The sequence below is a fragment of the Sus scrofa genome, chromosome 3 (genome assembly GCF_054392235.1).
Source record: "Sus scrofa isolate SSC_HxYL_T2T_F1_AM1 chromosome 3, Sscrofa_HxYL_maternal_Yorkshire_Landrace_v2.0, whole genome shotgun sequence".
Lineage (NCBI taxonomy): Eukaryota > Metazoa > Chordata > Mammalia > Artiodactyla > Suidae > Sus > Sus scrofa.
This window is the reverse complement of record NC_139385.1, coordinates 134242994-134263395: the sequence shown is the minus strand read 5'-3', so window position 1 is coordinate 134263395 and position 20402 is coordinate 134242994. Positions and strand designations below refer to the sequence as shown.

The following is a 20402-nucleotide window of genomic DNA, read 5'->3' as shown; positions in this document are numbered from 1 at the left end:
CATGGATTTCTTCAAGGTATTAAGAAACATAGCCTTAATTTGACATCAAGCTTTGACAAAGACTTAGTTATCCAAGGTTGCAAAATGACAAACTGGTGAAATAGGGACAAGCAGGGAATAACAAAAGCAAGCGTTAATAAAAATTAATGAAGAGAGCCAACTTTTCCCATTCTCCTTGTGCGCAAGGTACGGCTTCTATGCGCTTGACATGCATTAATTTCTAAATCCTCAAAACAATCCTGTTAAGTTAGTACTGTCTCTACTTAACATAAAGGGAAAATTGAGGCACTGGGAGGACAAACAGCTTGCTCAAGGCACGAGCTGGTCAGGGTCAAGTCGGGATTCAAATGCAGGCTGGCTGGGAGCCTAAGCAAGAGTGGGCTCTCACCATCCTGCAGAAGAGCTTCCTGAACAGAATGGAAGAGCCTGGGGAAAAAACAGTAACAAAGGCCTCCCGCATGGAAAGAAAGCACCTGAGGAAGATGAAGAGACTGAAGGCATTCCAGTCTGGCACAACTTGGGAAACCGGCTCAAACAGAAGCCAGAGTCCTTGATGTTCTTCTCCATCTTCCTGCTTCCTATCTTTCCCTCCTGGAGACAGTGAAGTGTCGCTTGAAAGTTCTAGAGTCCATATGTGTGAGGAGGTAGGTTCAAAACCTTCTGTAAAAAGCCCTTTAACAGACCTTCGATGTGAGAGATAAAGAGTAAACTTTTTGCCCGGCACTCGAGCTCCTTCATGGCCCGATGCCAACTCTCTTTTCTGGTCCTAGGGGCCAATGCCTTTCCAAAGTTTTAGTTCACCTAGATTAAGTTTCTTGCCTTTATCTAAACATGGGATTCCACCGATGAGGTCTCCCTGTCATCCTCTACTTCTACCTGGAATGTCTTCTCAAGGAACGTAAGCTTAAAGCCTTAGTCTCTAAACCTCCCTAATAATCTAGTTCTGTTTGGCTGACTTCAGTTCAACTTCCCCAGATGTCTAGAGTCTCTTGCATGTGCTCCATAAATGCTGTTCCAATGAATAACTCCTCATGAATCCTTTTTCCTCTCTGTACTCCTACGGCCCCTTTGTGCTCTCTTCCTGGGCCACTCAGCATATCTTTCTTAATACAATCTACTCTGTACACGAATCATAATGCACACATTTTAAAAGACACTTTTCACTGCTGTCCTATTAGGCGCTACAAGACATCTAACTTCACATAATGTGAGACACGCTTCCTTTTATTTCCACCATTCCTGTCCTAATATCTCAGAGGTCACTATTAAACCATCATTTGCCCCACCTCAAGTTAAGAGATGAGAGCCCACATCTAGGACTTCCTAAGACGTCAGTAAGTCTTCCCCACCACAGGCAGCAAATCAAGGGGAGGAGTTCCCATTGCGGTGCAGCGGAAACACATCCAACTAGTATCCGTGAGGATGAAGGTTCAACCCCTGACCTCACTTGGTCAGTCAGGGATCCGATGTTGCCGTGAGCTGTGGTGTAGGTCACAGATGTGGCTCGGAACCCACACTGCTGTGGCTGTGACGTAGTCTGGCAGCTGTAGCTCTGATTCAACCCCTAGCCTGGGAACTTCCATATGTCATGAGTGTGGCCTTAAAAAAGCAAAAAAGAAAAAAGAAAAAAAGAAAGAGAAAGGCAAGATAAAATCTAAGAAAGTCATAATTTCTTTTAATAAAGTCTTAAAATTATGCACTACTACACAACTAGAAACTGAACAATAGATGTTAAAAATTCCTGCAAAACCCTAGAGAATGGGGCAACAAAAGAAATCAATGAAGTAGTGAAAGAATAAGTGAAAACTAGTATACAAAAATCAATAACTTTCATATACACAAACGATAAACAGAGAAAATGAGGGTAAAGAAAACTCAATCTGTAATATAAAGAGAAAATTAAGTGCTTAGGAATAAATTTACCAAGTGTGGAAAATCTACATGAGGAAAAACCTTGAACATTCCAAAAAGACACTCAGACAGACATGAACAGATGACATTCCCTAGTCTTCCTTTCTTTCTTTGGCTGCGCCTGCAGCAGACAAAAGTTCCCAAGGCAGGGATCAAAGTTGCACCAGAGCAGTGACCTGAGCCACAGGAGTGACAACACTGGATCCTCAACCTGCTGAGCCAGCAGGGAACTCGATATCTTATTTTTTAATAAGGTGACTGAACATTATACTAAAGTTAAGATAGTAAAAAAACATACAGAAGTAGCTTTTAAAATACTGGAATGGGGAGTTCCCATCGTGGCTCAGTGAAAACGAGTCTGACTAGTATCCACGGGGACGCAGGTTCAATCCCTGGCCTCACTCAGTGGGTTATGGATCTGGTATTGCCATGAACTGTGGTGTAGGCTGGCAGCTGTAGCTCCGACTGAACCCCTAGCCTGGGAACCTCCATATGCCAGGGGTAGGGCCCTAAAAAAGAAAAATAAATAAAATAAAATAAAATAAAATACTGGGATGGGGGAACTATAGAGGACTACAATTCATACCAGATTTTTAAAACACATCAGAAAATCTCTATAATTAAAACAGTGTGGTATGTAGTACATGGACAAACAGACCAATAAAGCAATAAAGAAACTCTAGAATTCGGCTCAAAACAAATGGAAATTTTGTGTATAACAAAGGTGGCCTCTCCAATCCCTCAGGTACAAATAAACTTTTTAACTAAATAGTGCTTGGACAACTATTCCACATCTCACACCATGCAAAAGAATCAACTCCAAATAGATGAGGAATCTAAACATAAAAATAAAGCCATACACGTACTGAAAGAAAACATGAGTGATTTTTCAAACTTACAGCAAGAAAAGGCTTTCTCACCAAGACTTAAAATATGGAAGCAATAACAACAACCAAAGATCAATTTGATTATACAAAAATAAAGTGTAAAAAATTTTACATGACATAATACATAATAAAAGTCCAAAGACAATCTACCAACTGGGAGAAAGACTCACAATAAAAAAGGGATAAGGACACTAATACGTATGCATTTCTAAAAGTTAAGGCACAAAGAAACAAAAATCTAAGTGAAAAATGAGGAAAAGGCAAGAATGGACGATTCACCAAAATGGCAATGCCTCTCAAACATATGAGAAAATGTTCAGATTCATTCATATTTAGAGAAAACACGTTGAAACAACATCGAAATGCTGTTTTTCACCCATCTCACTGGCAAAAAATTTTAAACATAACAACAAATTCTGTCTGCGGAGAAACAGTCACGTTACATTGTCTGTAGAGGAACAGCCCCTCTGAAGGGAACTTTGGTAATATGGACCCAACTCTGCCTCCAGACCCAGGAATCCCCTTGCAGGAATATACCCTGAAGATACAGCAATAATACAAAATAAATATGGACAGCTTATTCACTGTAGCACTGTTTTTAATTATAAAACCCTGGGACTAGCATAGAAAACTAGTGAGATTCAGTAACTGAATTTTCAATTTCATGTTTTAATTTCTATAACCACACACGGCCAGTGGCTGGCTATACACTGAAGAGTACAGTTCTAGAGGCACTTTTCAATTTCCTAAGGAGTATGGGCCAAAAGCAGGCCAGCAAGAAATTGAGAGTTTAGTGTTAAGCAGACTTTCCCATTTGTCCACTGGGATACGGTTTGGGATCTACAAGGAGGGTTTACTAAGCATCCAATGCTTCTAACGTGGACTCCTGAAGGACCACCTCCAGGAAGAGAGAAGAACTGAAAATAGGATCATCTCTTTGAAACCTGCAACAGCTTAATCCCCATCAGATTCAAGGGGCCCTCGCCATACAAGAATGGCAGGGACAGCAAACAAGAGTGGGAAAGTGGGGATGATTTGCACTTATAACTGGCTTCCCGTCGGAATCACTGCATAAATTGTCAAATGTATATTCCAGACCCTATCCCCCAAATTCTAATCTATTCTGAGTTGGGCCTAGGAAATTGGTTTCTTTTTAATCCATATAGTTCTGATGCACAAATGCATCTTAACAATACCAGTGGAAGACAGAACAATGGCAGAAGATAGAATATTTTCCTGCCAAGTCAGCTCCATCCAGATTTGTCCAAGTTACTTCACAAGTCTCACTGTGCAAACAGGGGGACAAGCAAAGAGCAATGGCTTAAAACAGAGATGAGCACTTAAAATCAAGATTTTATAAGAGAGAGGAAGAGTTTGGAAATACATGAGATAGTCGAAAAGAGAACATTATATTTGCATTATTGTTTCCCATTATCTGTTTCCCTAACTCTAGGAGAGGTTTATTTTTCTCTGCCTCATTTACACCAGGCTTGGCCACAAACTTCCTTCAGCCTGTGAAATGTGACAGGAAGTAACTTGAGACGCTTAGAGCTAAGAGCTGCTGTGTGGTTCTACTTTGTTCTTTTCCTGGGCCACACGTTTGGAAAGGCGACTGCTCCTCTAGGCTTGAGTCCTGAAATGAATAATACATGGAACAGAGCAGAAGCCCAAGCACAGCCTTCAAGAGGCTTGGGAGAAATGAACGTTTGCTGTTGTCAACTACTAAGACTGAGAGACCACGTGTTAATCAGAATATCTTAGCCTAAGCTGTCTGATACAGATACATTTTATTTTACCAAAAATACCCGGTGCGTGATTCACAGCAGATTCAAGGGGTATTGTTTTTGTAAAAAGTCAAATAAGGTAAAATAAAAACAATGCTTCAGGTACCATCCTAGTAAAGCAACAAGTGTAATGAAGCGACCTAAAGCATCATAATGAAATGCAGTGTGAATCGTTCATTCAGCTGCCCTTGCACACTTGCTTTCTAGAAGGGACCATGCTAGTCCCAGAAGACACCCAAGACAGAGAGGACACATCTAGGAAACAGAGAGAGAGACTGAACACGCAACGCAACACCGTGTGACATGGGTTGTCACGCGGCAAGCCCCGCCGCAGCCCAGAGAAGTCATGGAAGGATGCGCAGCCAAGGGACTCCTGGAGAGCAGGATGCCAAGGGACAGATGGTATCTGTTAAATAAAGCAAACAGCCTCAAAGAACACACGGAGGCATGAAAGGACCGGACAGGGTGAAGAGGTGCAAAGTTAGTGAGGGAGCTGGTGCCTTCATGGAGGGAAATGAGGCTGCAGAGGCCGACTAGAAGCAGACCGTCAAGCACCTTCCACACCAGCGCCTACCCTGCAGACAATGGTGGGCCGCCAGAGACTTTCCACAGATCACAACCTGACCAAATTTGTGTCACGGAAAGATAACACAGCGAGAAACAGACAAGTTGGATGGGAAGGAAGAGCCCAGAACCTCGACCGTTTTCTCCTTTGTTGTTTACATATTTCAACAGAGACAAATGGTGTTTCATTCAAAAGGCACATGCTCCACTGCCACATAAAAACAACAAAGAGCTGACTGTATACAAAGGATGTACAAAACTGTAAGGAAGAAGGACCACAACAAGATTCTTCTTAAAACATTCATACTCAATCCATCCTGTTTCTCAGATGGCATTCTGCTGTCATGAGCAGCCCACCCTCGGTTCACAGTAAACCAGCCCCAATTTAAAATCAGAATAGGAGTTCCCATCATGGCTCAGTGGTTAGCGCATCTGACTGGCATCCAGGAGGACACGGGTTCGATCCCTGGCCTTGCTCAGTGGGTTAAGGATCTGCAGTTGCTGTCAGCTGTGGTGTAGGTTGCAGACGCGGCTCCTATCTGGCATTGCCGTGAGCTAGCAGCTGTAGCTCCAATTGACCCCTAGCCTGGGAACCTCCATATGCCGCAAGTGAGGCCCTAAAAAGACCAAAAAAAAAAAAATCAGAATAGTAAGTGGAAATGCTTATGAGAAGATGGAAATTTTTAAACAATCAATGGACAGGGATGGTCCTCACAGACTACCCTTCCAGAAGTCAGAAATGTGCGAGGTTAACTAAGCAACACTTTCCCTTTTATCTTGATTATACCGATCTATAATCATATACCTTAGAGGACTTCAGATCGCTCACGAAGGCTAGTACACAAAGTACACTCAACTATAATTCAGGATTGGAAGGAGGCATCAATGGCTTCTGCTTGAATCCCAGCCTAATTTAAATCTCACGACAGTCAGTGCATCCAGTGACTACGCCACCCTGCTCCAGTCCCTCCAGGGGAAAGGGAGCCGCTATCCCCTGAAATAGCACATTTGATTTATGGCTAAATTAAGAGGTTATTTACACTGCAAAGTATGCAGCACTTAACAAAATGGCTTATCACCAGTGAATCTGAACTTGAACCCTACAGAAATACAGAGAGATAGATCAGTCTTCAGCAAATATAAGAGAATATAAGAATAATAACAAGATCTCCTTATGAGATCTTAAAGATCTTAATAAATATTATGAAGGTCCTCCCAGGCAGAAATCTTTTCCTCTTCTTTGGTGTCACAGTACAGCATGATGGTTGAGAACCCAGCTGGGAAATTAGAAAAACCTGTGTTTGAACCTGAGCTCCGCTCCTTCCTGTGCCCCTGGGCAACTGCCTAGCCACTCTACATCACGATTTTCTTTTCCGGGAATATTAATAAAAATATCTACCTCAGAGGATAGTTATAAGGATTAAATGAGTCAGCACTTGTGAAGCACCTACCTACAGTGAGAATTCAATACCGTTCAACCATTAGTCATTTTGGTATTGCCAGTTTCCATAATACAATAGACAGTCGACGCGCTCGGGAGTAAATCAATCAAGATAAACATAATTGTATGAACTTCCAACAAATTTTTGGACTAAACTGCTGGAACATTTTTAAAGAATAAAAAAATGACAACCACTTCTTCTGCTTAAAGAGAAATTACTTGCAAAGCTAATTATTTAAAAGAAGAAAGAAATCAATATGAAATGTAATTCTGTAGGGGAAAAAGTACAGAGAATTTTTTTAGAAGTTAAAGTTTCTACTTACATCAGGCTTGGAATACTGAAATATCTTCAGGGGAAATTTTAAGTCCCCTTTAGCTAAAGTGACTAGATATTCCTTTAGTAGCTCATTAGCCACACCAGGGGACTGCTTCTCACAACGATGAAGAAAGGGAACCATCCACTGGTAAGCACTGGTCACATACTTGTCCTCAGGACACTGAGAATGTAATTCACCAAAACAAACAAGCACAAGTTATATTAAATACCCGATAATCACAGACAACAAGTTATAAAGCTCAAAGATAAGCAGGTTCACGTGAAACAATCAAAGCCCAAACGTTCTAAAACAGACACCATTCCCCCTCACAAGGCAACTGAGAGGCAGGAGAATCACCTTCCGCCTGGGGCTGGTGGAGCCAAAGCAGCAATGGCCCACGTCATCAGTGCCATCATCACCCTGGGGCCCCTCAGCTCTGAAAGACCAAGACACTATTCCCATCACCACCACCACCACCAACTACTCCTCAGTCATGAGTCTTCCAGAGCAAAGAGAGATTCTGTCCCAAAAGTGTACATGTGGAAAAGAGTCAGAAAGAAACAGAGACCATAGGCCAACGGCAAGTGTGAAACAGAAAAGAGCAGAGACACAGATAAACATAAAGAAGCTCTAGAAAGTAACCAGCCCTAGCTACAGAATCCCAGATTCTCTTGCATCTTTTTCCTCTGTTTGTTTGACCCCTTCATACCCACCTTCATAAAACTCCAAATGACACCCATCATCTTACTCATTATCCCTGAAATTACACAATCCCTCCTCTTAATGACCCCAGGAGATACACCTGAACCTCTTAAGAGGCATCTTGCATGGAACACAACTCAATTTTCACGGGCTGTATCATAATGAAAAGAAATTAGCAAAGAGAAAAGAAATAGGGAGAGAGAAAAGGGCGATAGAGAAGAGGAAAAAAGATGGTGAGAGGGGTGAGAAAAGAGAGGAAAAGAGAAAAGAATATGAAAAAAAGAAAGAACAAGAGGGGGCCCCCCCCCCCGCAATTCCAGCCCTTTCTCCATCCATGCAAACCACCTCCATAGCCCATCATTCTTGTCTCGAAGCTGGCTCTCTACTCAGAGGGCTCCGGAGCAATCAGTTCCTACCTTTGGAGACTACTTTCTCCCTAGAGAGATCTCCCCAAAATCTAAGAATGGTCGGGCAAACTCTCCTACACACACTAACCCTCAAGCCAAGATGTTCCCTTTACACAACCATCCGGCCCTCTGACCTTCAGTACTTTTTTTAAAAACCTTGGAATATATAAGTAGTTGGGAATTTTAACAAAGTAAAGGATTAGAAATATGATTACTGGAGTTCCCATTGTGGAATCCGACTAGGGTCCACGAAGATGCAGGTTTGAACCCTGCCCTCACTCAGTGGGTCGGGGATCCAGCACTGCCATGAGCTGTGGTGTAGGTCACAGATGTGGCTCAGATTCCACAGCTGTGACACAGGCCGGTAGCTGTAGCTCCAATTCGACCCATAGCCTGGGAACTTCCATATGCCATGGGTGTGGCCCCAAAAAGCAGAAGAGAAAAAAAAAAAAAAAAGATTACTAATATGACAGCTAGTTTAGAAATATTCCTAGCTAGACAGGGGAGGGGGTGGGAATTATACACAGATGAGTATGAATGAAGTGCAAGGAAGGTACAAAAAAAGCCAAAATGGTTTCAGATGCCTTCAGTAATTTACTCGTTAAATTTGAACTTTTTCTTTTAAAAGTCAAGAAAGTTTCCTTTATTGACTAAGTTCTCTGGCTTGAAGGGCACTACATCTTTGGCTTGGAGACACACATGAATTAAAGGACACAGGGAATACTTAAAAAGTTTTAGCATAAAACCTACACTATTCATCAGCAATCTTAGTTTTTCAATGTCTTTCATCTGCTGGAGTTCTTTCAAGGTTAGGGTTAAATCACACCCAGCTTCATAAACCAACGCTTCCAGAGTGACCAAATTATCACAGAGAACCAGCAGACCAGGAATATTCCGCTCCATTCCAAGTCGAATAAGCGATAATGCACAGTCAACCTAAAATGGAAATGTGACAGTTAGTCTACGAGTGTTGTATCTTTCCCATATATCCTAAAGTAAAGACCTCCAGTACAGAATTCTTATAATCATTTTATACAAAATCATATTACCACGAACATGCATTTCTTGTTTAGTGCAAAACATTAGAGTTCTTTATTAAATATACCAGCAACAAACTGTCTCGAAAGAATCAAATAATCAGCAAGAAATCCTGAAAGTAAAAATTAGAAAAAGACAACCATATTAAATTTGTAGAGCATTACATTTTACCAGGCAGTTTTACACATATTTGTCTACTTAAATTCTCCAAACAATGTTTAAGCAGGAAAAAACCTACAGCGAGTTAGTGATAATGCCCAGTGCATCCTGTTTTCACTCCAGCGCTCTTCCTCAACACGAGTGTCTAGCTTCCATGTTCCTGTTCGGTGCCTCTCCTTCCACAATGCCTCCCATATAGATGACATTTGATAAATACTTGCTGAGCAACTAATTTTGGTAGACACTTTCTCTATTTCAATTCAAATATTTACACCTCCTTGAGACCAAAAACAAAGAAGGGCTTTTCTACAGGTGCTCAGTACACAGCAAGCTCACTCCCTGTTGCCTCATCAGCTTTATAAAATGACATAGCCTAAGTGATGGTAAAATCATCTAGTGTAGCCTTAACCCCGAGTGCCTTATTTACCCCCTCACTCCTGGAACAGCAATTATGAATCGAGGACCTACTACAAACTGAACACCATTCGAGGCGTTAGGAATATAAAACTAAGTAAGACGAGGTCCCTTCCTTCAAAGACGTCTCTGGGATGTGAGGGCAACCTGGCTCGACTCTGTCACCCTGTTGGTGGCCAGGGTTGGTCTGGCTGATGTGGCTGGCTAGCCAGGTGTGCCCTCCCTCCCAAAGGTGCACACTCAGCCGAGGAGGACGACCATCCCTGATGGAGGAGGACTGACTGGTCAAGGGTATACGAGAAGCTGCGCTCCCCTGCTAGAAGCTCCAAACGAGCTCTCAAAGACGCCTCCAACTTGCAGGGAAACACAATCTGGTAAATGAATGATTGGCGAAGGGCGGAGGAGACTGGGATCTCAAAGAAGAGGGCACCACAGCCCAAAGGGAGAGGGTCACAAAGTCTCCCAGAGCAGGGAACATGTAAAATGAGAGTTTAAGAATCAATGGATGTGAGTAAGTGAGGGAAGAAGAAGGGCAGAACAGCATGGAAGGCAGAGAGGCAAGACGTGCTGGGCAAGTACGACCTGTTCCCTAAACCGAAAAGAAGGTATGAAGTGAAGCAATGAAAAACCAGGCTAGGAGTTCCTGTCGTGACGCAGTGGAAACAAATTCAACTAGTGTCCATGAGGATGCCTGTTTGATCCCCGGCCTCGCTCAGTGGGACGAGAATCCAGCGCTGCCATGAGCTGTGGTGTAGGTCACAGACGCGGATCTGATCTAGCGTTGCTGTGGCTGTGGCAGAGGCTGGCTGCTACAGCTCCGATTCGACCCCTAGCCTGGGAACTTCCATATGCCAAGAATGTGGCACTAGAAAGGAAGGAAAGAAAGAAAAATGAGACTAAAATAGTAGGGACAGACCTAATGAAACAGAACATTGTTTGCCAAGCTAAGGAACTTATAGTTTATCCTAAAATGCAAATATCATCAAAAGATTTTCACTGAGGCATGTCATAAACAGTCTTACACTTTGGAAAGAATACTCAGTATTTACTGAATGATGAGTGAATTGCAAATGGACTGGACTGAAAATAAGCAGACTAATTAGGAGAACTGCAATTACAAGTATTAGAAGACCCTCTATTAGTGACGCTCCAGCCCCCTGGGGAATAACAATATTTAAGGGGCAAGCCAAAGACTCTGCACCACACAGAGGTGAAAATGAACCAAGACAAGGACAAGGAAGATAGTGAAATGGATTCGCAGAGACTACCAAGAAGAGATGGCAGAAAAGAGGAAACAGCAGTTGTCCAAGGACAGTCTTGTTACCAAATGAAGGGAATCGGACATTAAAAGGCAAACTGGGAGCCTGTCTGATGGAGTTTCAATGCAGTGGCAGGAGTAGCCAGACCCCAGGGAAACCAGGAGTGAACACTGAGAAAGTGATGACAAAGAACAGTGTGGCGTGGCAGAGCTGAGCCATGCTGGAAAGAAGGCAGCTAACAGAAGTCAGGGAGAATATATGTCCTATCTACCTATCTGTGTGTGTGTGTGTGTGTGTGTAAATGGCTCAACTACTGTTCTGCAAAGCACAAAAAGTAGGATTAGAAACTGAGACACTGCGAGTATACCAGTCTCGCCCCCACCCACACACAGCCTCCCACATTATCGCATCACAAACACCCTCCACCAGGGTAGTACAACTGTTACCATCAAGGAACCTATATGACAAACCGTCATCACCCAATGGTCACAGTTTAAACACCAAGGTTCACGTGGGTGTTTACTCTCTAAGGGTTTAGACAAACATATAAGACATGCATCCATCATTATGGCATCATACAGAGTATTTTCACTGCCTTCAAAATTCTCTGTGGGAGTTCCTGTCGTGGCTCACCAGGTAACAAACCAGACTAGTAACCATGAGGATGCAGGTCTGATCCCTGGGCTCACTCAGTGGGTTAAGGATCTGGCATTGCCTTGAGCTGTGGTGTAGGTCACAGACGCGGCTCGGACCCTGTGTTGCTGTGGCTGTGGTGTAGGTTGACAGCTACAGCTCCAATTCTACCCCTAGCCTGGGAACATCCATATGTCTCGGGTGCAGCCCTAAAAATAAAAAAAATCTCTGTTCTATCCATTCACCCTTCCTTCCTCCATCAATCTCTGGCAACCATAGATCTATTACCTGTCTCCATTGTTTTGCCTGATTCGAGTTAAGGGACATTCTAGCAAAAACAGTACATAGCCTGTTCAGACTGGCTTCTTGAACTTAGTAATATACATTTAAGATTCCTCTACATCTTTCAATGGCTTGACTAATCATTTCTTTCTTAGAGCTGAGTAATATTTCACTGTGTGGATGTACCACTGTTTATCCACTTGTCCATGAAAAGACATCTTTGTGTAACAAACATACCACTAAAAATGCAAGATGTTAATAACTGGGATAAATAGTGAGTAGGACAGAAAGTGAGGAGAGTATATGGGAACTCTGTACTTTCTATTCAATTTTTGTACAAACTGAAAACTCTAAAAAAATAAAGTATTAATAAAATAAACAAATAAAGACAAGTAGGTGTAAAAATAATATTTTGCATTCCAGTATGGTCCTTTTTCTTTTTGTTAGTGCTACTTTCTTAAAAACGTGAATAAATATTTTGTGTAACCCAAATTTCAGTCACTTAAAACTAAAATTCGTATTAGCAGAAAAAAAGATATACAGATCAATAAGAGAAAATTCAGGAGTTCCCGTTGTGGTTCAGTGGTTAACGAACCTGACTAGCATCCATGAGGATGCAGGTTCGATCCCTGGCCTCGTTCAGTGGGTTAAGGATCTGATGTTGCTGTGGCTGTGGTGTAGGCTGGTGGCTACAGCTGATTCAATTCCTAGCCTGGGAACCTCCATATGCCACCCGTGCAGCCCTAGAAAAAGACCAAAAAAAGACAAGAGAAAATTGAGAGTCCAGAAATAAATAAATATATATATATATATATATATGTTTTTTTTTTTTTTTCCTGGCAAAGGAACAAAGAACACACAATGGAGAGGGGACAGTCTCTTCTTGAATGGTGTAGGAAGAGAATGCAAAAGAATGAAACTGACCACTATTTCATACATATGCAAAAATCAACTTAAAATGGATTAGTGACTTGCATCTAAGACCTGAAACTGTAAGACCCCTAGAAATAAACACAGGCAGTACATTTTTTGACATCAGATTAGAGTATCTTTCTGGATCTGTCTCCTCAGGCAAGGGAAACGAAAGCAAAAATAAACAAGTCAGACAAATATCAAACTTTTAAAAAGCTTCTGCACAGAAAAGGGAACCATAAGCAAAATAAAATAAAAAGGCAACCTACCAAATGGGAGAATATATTTGCAAATCATATATCTGATAAAGGGTTAATATCCAAAACATAAAGAACTCGCACAACTCAACAACACACAAAAAACAAAAACCTGATTGAAAAATAGGCAGAGGAGCTGAATAGACATTTTTCCAAAGCACACACACAGATGACCAATGGGCACATGAAGAGATGTTCAAAATCACTAACAGGCAAATCAGAACCACAACAAGACATCACCTTGCGGTCCTTACAATGGCTACTACCGAAAAGGCAGCAAATAACAAATGCGACATCTAGAAGTTCAGCTAAAAACCACCAAGTGCTCAGACAAAACTGGTCCAAACAGGATCCTTCTTCTTATTAGCCAGAGACAACAGTAAACTGCAAGTGTCTGTAAAGTCCTATAAATCATATGATGCCATTGGTCTTAAAAGCTATCTAGCTACATGGCAGATAACCTACATTTGCCTATAAAAACTACAAAAAAATGCACCTCTTCAACTCACTTGAGAGCTTTCTTCATCAGTTATCACCAGATGAGTTTCTGCTATATCAGCAAAGTAATAATAATGCCTTTGTTAACGTGACCAGTATGAACTGCTCATGTCCAGATGCATGACGCTGGTCTAAGACTACTGTCTAGTGGGAGCAGAACTGTCCACCAGGACACGTTCTGACAGTCTGGGTCGGCATTTCTGTCTACCCAAGTATCAGTGGAACTTACTGACACCAAGCAGGTGGAAGCCAAGGATGCCGGACGTCCCACTATGGGCAGGGAGGTCCAGCACAACCACCTTGTCTTAATCCCTGCCTACCTTTTCAAATGTCCTGAGGGGGGAAAAAAAAAACATGTTTACCATCATTTGCTCACATCCCAGATAGCAATTTGTGGTTGTTTAACTCAACAATACACTTGAATCTGTCTACAACGTCAGCTACCTTGTTCAAAGTGATTCCTCACTGACTTGAGTCACATTTTTAGCGTCGTCATGCCCAAGCAGTTACTTATTTTACTTATCCCATACACCACAGTTAAGTCCCTATATTAATTTTTGTAATTATTTCTGTAAATAAGATATGGCCATGATTTTCACATCAGCATAGTAAGGAAGCATTACAAAATATTTACTACAGAAAAGATACGCTGGGTCTGAAAATAGAGGACCACTTTTTTAGATTAATTTATCTTGCTCTTGCTCTCAGTCATTAGGATTCTGTAAGTGTGTAATTATATGGACTCTATATGAAAGATTAGGCAGAGACCTAGATTTGTCTTGCTCTGCAACTGCATATCCCTGAGCAAATGGTTCACTTTCTTTTACGGTGTATGGACCTAGTTTATCTGCCTACAACATAGAGAATTAGACTGAATCGCCTCCAGAGAGTCTTTTCACTCGGGTATCTTCGAATGCTAAACATTTTCAAATGTCCTTAGCCATCTTCTAAAACCTGAAAAGTCAATCATAAACATTCTCACCCATCCCCCCAAAATTCTAATCTCTAATAGTCCCATTGGCTCGAGCAAATAATTAATCTTCAATTCTATGAATACTAAAAATAGGAATTAAATTAAGCAGAAATTCAAGAAGGCTATCAAATGGAGACACAAGGCCATGCCAGATACACTAAGTAGAAATTTTAACAAAAGGGTTTATTCCTTCCTGCTCATCAGACCCTCTGGATAAAACCCTTCCTGTCAAATGAAAAACTGATGGGAGGAAATCCAAAGCCAAGACCACAAGTATAATGAAAAAGTCAACCACTGGCCAGACTCTGAATGAGATTTCAAAGGGCATTCTGCCACTCTTTGCTCCAAATTGCCAACTTCTGTTCTCTAGGAGGAAGACAACTCTTGCTTACATTTGCAGAGAACACAATTAGTAGAATTGTTAATGTTCTCTTCTACAAAATTTTCTTTGTTGATTTTCGCTGACGCTGGTAAGACCTTACTCCCTGGAAAAAAGCAAGGTCCAGAGTCAACAGGTCTATGAGTGGAAGAGTCGAGATGTGTATTTTGATCTCTTAAGCTTTAGTACAACCCTCATCTCTCTCTCTTCCACACCCCCTCTCTAATGAAGTTATTATGCATCTCAGTAAAGGCACATGGGAACTGAAGGAAATCAGGCTTGGACTCAAGGCATTAGAAACAGCTTCAAACAGGGTTCCTGGAAAGCCAAATAAAAATCAGCTGGATTAGTGCACTAGGACAGGGGACTCATCAAGCATTTTTATGTTGATACAATCTTTTAAATTAAAATGATATTAAGTCTATTAAGCATATATGGATATTCTGAAAAATAGGTACATATTTTGCAGCTTACATTTTCAAGAAAGATTTTCAACAACTTTGCTTGTAAGTATTTGCTTTTTAGGAATCAAAAAAAAGCCGGCGAGAGTTTCTGAGGCAAAGAATGTATGATTAAAAGTAGTAAGAAATATTCATTCCATCCTTTGCAAACCACATACTGACCCCTGGCACTGCTGTCAGTGGCCAAAGCACACACTGAATGCCAAGGGTCCGACATGACACCGCTGGCCTCACCTGTCGAGCAAAATGCTCGATCTCCTCTGCTCTGCTCTGGTACCAGTCCATAACCTTCTCCACTGTCAGCCGGGCCGTCCTGTACCTCAGTAACTCGGGCTGTGCAGCGTACAAGAATTCACTTTCATCTTCGAGACTGGGCTCAACCACCATTCTGCAAAGCACAAAAAGAACAATTAGTAATTGATTGAAATGCTGGGAGAAATTATAATTTTGTGAAAGAGAGGGAGGCAGAGATGGAGATGGTGAGAGAGAGGTTACTGAGATGGGCAGTATGCATGCGTGCGTGCGTGTGTGTGTGTGTGTGTGTGTGCGCGCGCGCACCTATACATACCTGCACACTTATAAGATAAATGGGACATTTTTCAAATGCTTATTTACTTTCCTACTAGTTTTCCCAATTAAAAAAATCAGAATAGAAAATAAATCAAAAAAAAAAAAACTATGCCACAAATGAATCAAGTGAGTATTTAATAAAATCAGAATCACCCTAAGAAGCTTTTAGAAAATCCACATGGCTGGGTGCCTGCCACAGGCCTATTAAATCACAGTCCCCTGTGACGGCAAGCCAGGCCTAGTTTAGCAAAAACACCTCCAGTTGATCCTGATTCAAATATAAATTAAGAAGCCTTATTTTCCATGTTCATAAAAATAAGAGGAAATATGCCTTATTTATGCTGATTATATTATCTGACGTTATATTACTTTAGTAGGTCAGCAACAGAGGAATGCACTGACATTTGCAAAAGTGAAAAAGAAACACCAACTAGAGGACTGTAAACAGGGAAAACATCACAGGGCTCATAAATTATGAGGAGTTTTTATAAGGATGACCCTGACCAATGGCTTTCAATGGTTAAGGACTGAAAATGGGGAAAAAAAAAACTAACTTAAACTAAGGTATTTCAGATAGAAATAGGGGAAAGGCCAGGTTCCATGAGGAATATTCATTCATCTAAAGTAAGTCAGCAGTAAATGATAAGGGGTAATTGTCACTACTGTAAGGCAATGAATGGGCTTTGAAGTCAGAACCCAAGTGTAATTCCATCACTGGAAGCTGTGAAATCTTGCGTAAGTTATTTATTTAAAACCAATCTGAGATTCATTTTATTCATATAAAAAATGGGAATAATACCATGCAAGAATATTCAAAATAAAATAATAAAGTACACAGAGAACACTAACACTGCCTGGCACGGAATAGGTGCTTAATTTTTATTTACAGGTGTTATTTTCACCGAAATTACTAGCAGTCATAATATATAAGTTGACCCAAAATTCACCAATATTTGGGTGTTTTACCTTCATGCCCTGGACAAGCTATTGTGCAACAGCAACTGATATTCCTTTATCTAACTAGTCTTACGACTGTCTTTACCATTCTGACCAGTGGCTTTTCCCCATTACTTCTGCTAAAATCTTCCCTTTAAAGCTGCCCCATTTCAAAGAAGTACCCACAAGTAATTTTAAGTCCCTTTGCTGTTTTTTCAGTCCTTATCTTATTTCCCCCTCAGCAGTATTTGATAGGACTTCATCACTTTCTCCTTCCAGAAACATCCTTAGCTTTCATTCCGGTATGCCATACTGTCCAGCCACACACATCCCATCTTCTGGCTGCTCCTCTTCAGTCATCCTTGCTAGACTGTCCTCCTTCAGCGACCATTAAATACTAGCTCTTCCAAACACTCCAGGTTCCTCTCTGCTCCCTGGACTCTCTAGGTACCACCCTCCTTCAATGCTACAATATAATTTACCACAGACATTACAACAACCTCTATATTTTTACCCCTGACCCAGACTTCACTTAAAAGCGGAAAAGGCATCCTTCTATTTGCTCTTAGATGTTTCTCAGGCATTTCAAATGCAACAAGATCAAAACTGAATTAATGATATCCTGAGGTAATAGTTATTTTTTTTTAAACAGAAACCTGATTATATCTTCCCCACAGCTGCTTTTACAGGTTGTCATCTGCCATAAAGTATTTTAGCCTCATCTTGGTGTCAAGCTCACTTCTGTTCTGTATATTTCAACAAGATAGGTCTTATTTTCAGTCCTTGAAGGAGAACCTCACCATGAGCCTTCTTAATGCTCCTTATTTGCCAAACTCGCCCTCCAACGAGCTAAATCCCACTCATCCTTCCAATCTCAGGTTTCGCCTCACTTCCCCAGGAAAACCTTCCTTGGCCTCCTTCCAGTTTAAGTCTGCCTATTATATGCTCCTACGGCCGCTGCATGTCCCCTTCATAACCTTTCATCACATGAGTAATTTACAGAAGCAGTGTCTTTCCTGCTAGATTATGTACTTTATGAGTAGAACTACTGCAGGCTCTTCTTCCTCCAGTATTACTGGACCTAACAGAGGACAGCATTAATTACAGTGGACCCTTGAACAACACGGGTTTGAACCACACGTGTCCACTTACATGCAGGTTATGTACCATAGTAAACATTACAGCATAGTAATATTTACATAGTGACACCATTCAGGGTTGGTCAAATCCATGTACAGAGAAACACGGATATGAAAGGAAGGCCAATTATGAATTACAGGCAGGAGTTCCCACTGCGGCGCAGCTGAAATGAATCCAACTAATATCCATGAGAATGCGGGTTCAATCCCTGCCCTCACTCCACAGTTCAGGGATCCAGTGTTACCGTGAGCTATGGTGTAGGTTACAGACGCAGTTAGGATCCTGCACTGCTGTGGCTGTGGTGTAGGCTGGTGGCTACAGCTCTGATCCCCCTAGCCTGAGAATTTTCATATGCTGCAGGTGCGGCCCTAAAAAGCAAAAAATAAAGTAAAATAAAATGAAATAAATTACAGGCAAATTTTTGCCCACGTAGAGGGCCAGCACCCCAACCCCTGCATTGTTCAGAGCCCAACTGCAAATGGAAAAGCAACAAGATATCCCACAACCAAATTCGTAGATACAGAGAACAGACTGGCAATTGCCAGAGATGGAAGGTACAAGGTGGGAGAAATGGTTCAGGGGAAATAAAAGTAATAGAATATCCGGACTTTGGACTTCCCGTGTGGCTCGCAGCATGACTACTTGGCATTGCTTCTACAGAGGCTGTGGCTAGAATACATGGACTTTAAAAAGATAGGTTCTGGGAGTTCCCACTGTGATTCAGCAGTAACGAACCCAACTAGTATCCATGAGGATTTGGGTTCCCAATTCCTGGCCCCACTCAGTGGGTTAAGGATCTGGTACTGCCGTGAGCTGTGATGTAGGTCACAGATGCGAGGCTCAGATCTGGCGTTGCTGTGGCTGTGGCCTAAGCCAGCAGCTGCAGCTCAGACTCAACCCCTAGCTTAGGAACTTCCACATGCCACCGGCAAGGCCCCTAAAAAAAATAAAAAATAAAAAGCTATGTTCTGCAAATTTGTATCATCTTTTAAAGTACCTTCTCTTCTGTCAAACTTTCCCTGTCTTTTCATTTTCAGAGTTTTAGGAGTTTCGGTGCAGCAAGTTTTGCTTATAATTTAGCCTGCGGTGCTTGGTCTAAGAAGAAATGCCCTTATTCCTTTTAGCTCCTTGCTGGAACCCTACAAAGGCCCAGGCTAAGGAGAGCGGGAAGCATCAGGCGAATCAGTGCTCGGCTGCGGGAAGCACCATCTCCAACTCAAGAGCTGTGGTCCACAGGATCACACCTTCCCTCCCGCCGCATCCACGGGCATCGGCCTCTGCCCTTTCAATGTATCTGCCTCTTCAAGCTCTCATCACGATTGGTAACCAAGGACTTCTACTTAAATATAGCTAATACATACCACACATTAAGCTCTACTTTTTCATGAAACTCCACTGCAATGACAGTGAAAGACTTTTAAAGGGGTGCAAGTGTCATGTAAATACTCAAAGAGGAATGGGCATATGGAGTAAAGAGAAACTGAACCATTATCATCCACTAAAGCAAGTCCACAGAACTAAAAAATCAAGAAGCTATCCAATTATGTTATTCAGAGACCTGAGTAAATGCCAGAAGAATCTTTTAAAAGAATTCAAAGTAGGTGAGCAAGATATAAAGATGAAGAACAAAGGGGTATGAGTTTTGCTTTCTGCTTCTTTTCTGCTTTTTTTGGGGGGTGGATGGCTGCACAGGAAGCATGCAGAAGTTCCTGGGCCAGGGATAGAACCTACACCACAGCAGTGACAATGCCAGATCCTTAGCCTGCTGAGCCACAGGGGACCCCCTGCCTATTTTTTTTTAAACAAGATTTGTAGCAAACATTAAATCTTTAATCTATTTGCAAATATATACAACTTTAATACAAAAATTAAATTTAAAACAAGTTTTTAAAAGCTAATAACAGCAAAGACCCGGCAGGACATTCAATTGCTATTACAATAAAATTCACTGAAGTGAAAAAGGTAACTAAAGGTTACATATTCTATTAACTCAGTTATCAAAACTTAAAGATACAAAATGAAGGAACACTGCCAACACTGGCGATAAAATGAAGAGACCTTCCAAATTTCATGTGCCATGGCCGCACTACCTGTAAGGGCTTTTATTCATCATTTATCAGACACATAATTCATATACATAGTTTTGAAAAAATCAAAAACATAAGGTGACTCATGAGAAATGTAAAACCAGCAAGGAATATTTACCTGACTTTGAGAATTGGAAGATAAAGGGATGCAAACGCTCTTCATCTGGACTTGCAGCCCCACACCTCAGCCCCCACCCCCTTCTGCAGGACCTGACGCCTCCATGTGCTGAGGCTTTCCATGGTTAAGTCTTATCAAAGTGAAAATTCAAACTGAATCAAGGAGTTCCCATTGTGGCACAGTGGAAATGAATCCAACTGGTGTCCATGAAGATGAGGGTTCAATCCTGGTCTTGCTCAGTGGGTCAGGGATCCAGTGTTGCTGTGAGCTGTG

General features: G+C 41.6%; 1 protein-coding gene across 1 annotated transcript in view; it reads right to left on the bottom strand.

Moving 5' to 3' along the window:
- The window catches only part of NBAS (NBAS subunit of NRZ tethering complex), a 355775-nt gene that overhangs the window by 208509 nt on the left and 126864 nt on the right, over positions 1 to 20402 (bottom strand). The window contains exons 23-25 of the mRNA XM_085016151.1: positions 15513 to 15666; positions 8764 to 8949; positions 6911 to 7084 (exon numbers count right to left, since the gene is read on the bottom strand). Of these exons, the coding sequence (XP_084872277.1) occupies positions 6911 to 7084; positions 8764 to 8949; positions 15513 to 15666 (514 nt within the window). The remainder of the gene's footprint in view (positions 1 to 6910; positions 7085 to 8763; positions 8950 to 15512; positions 15667 to 20402) is intronic.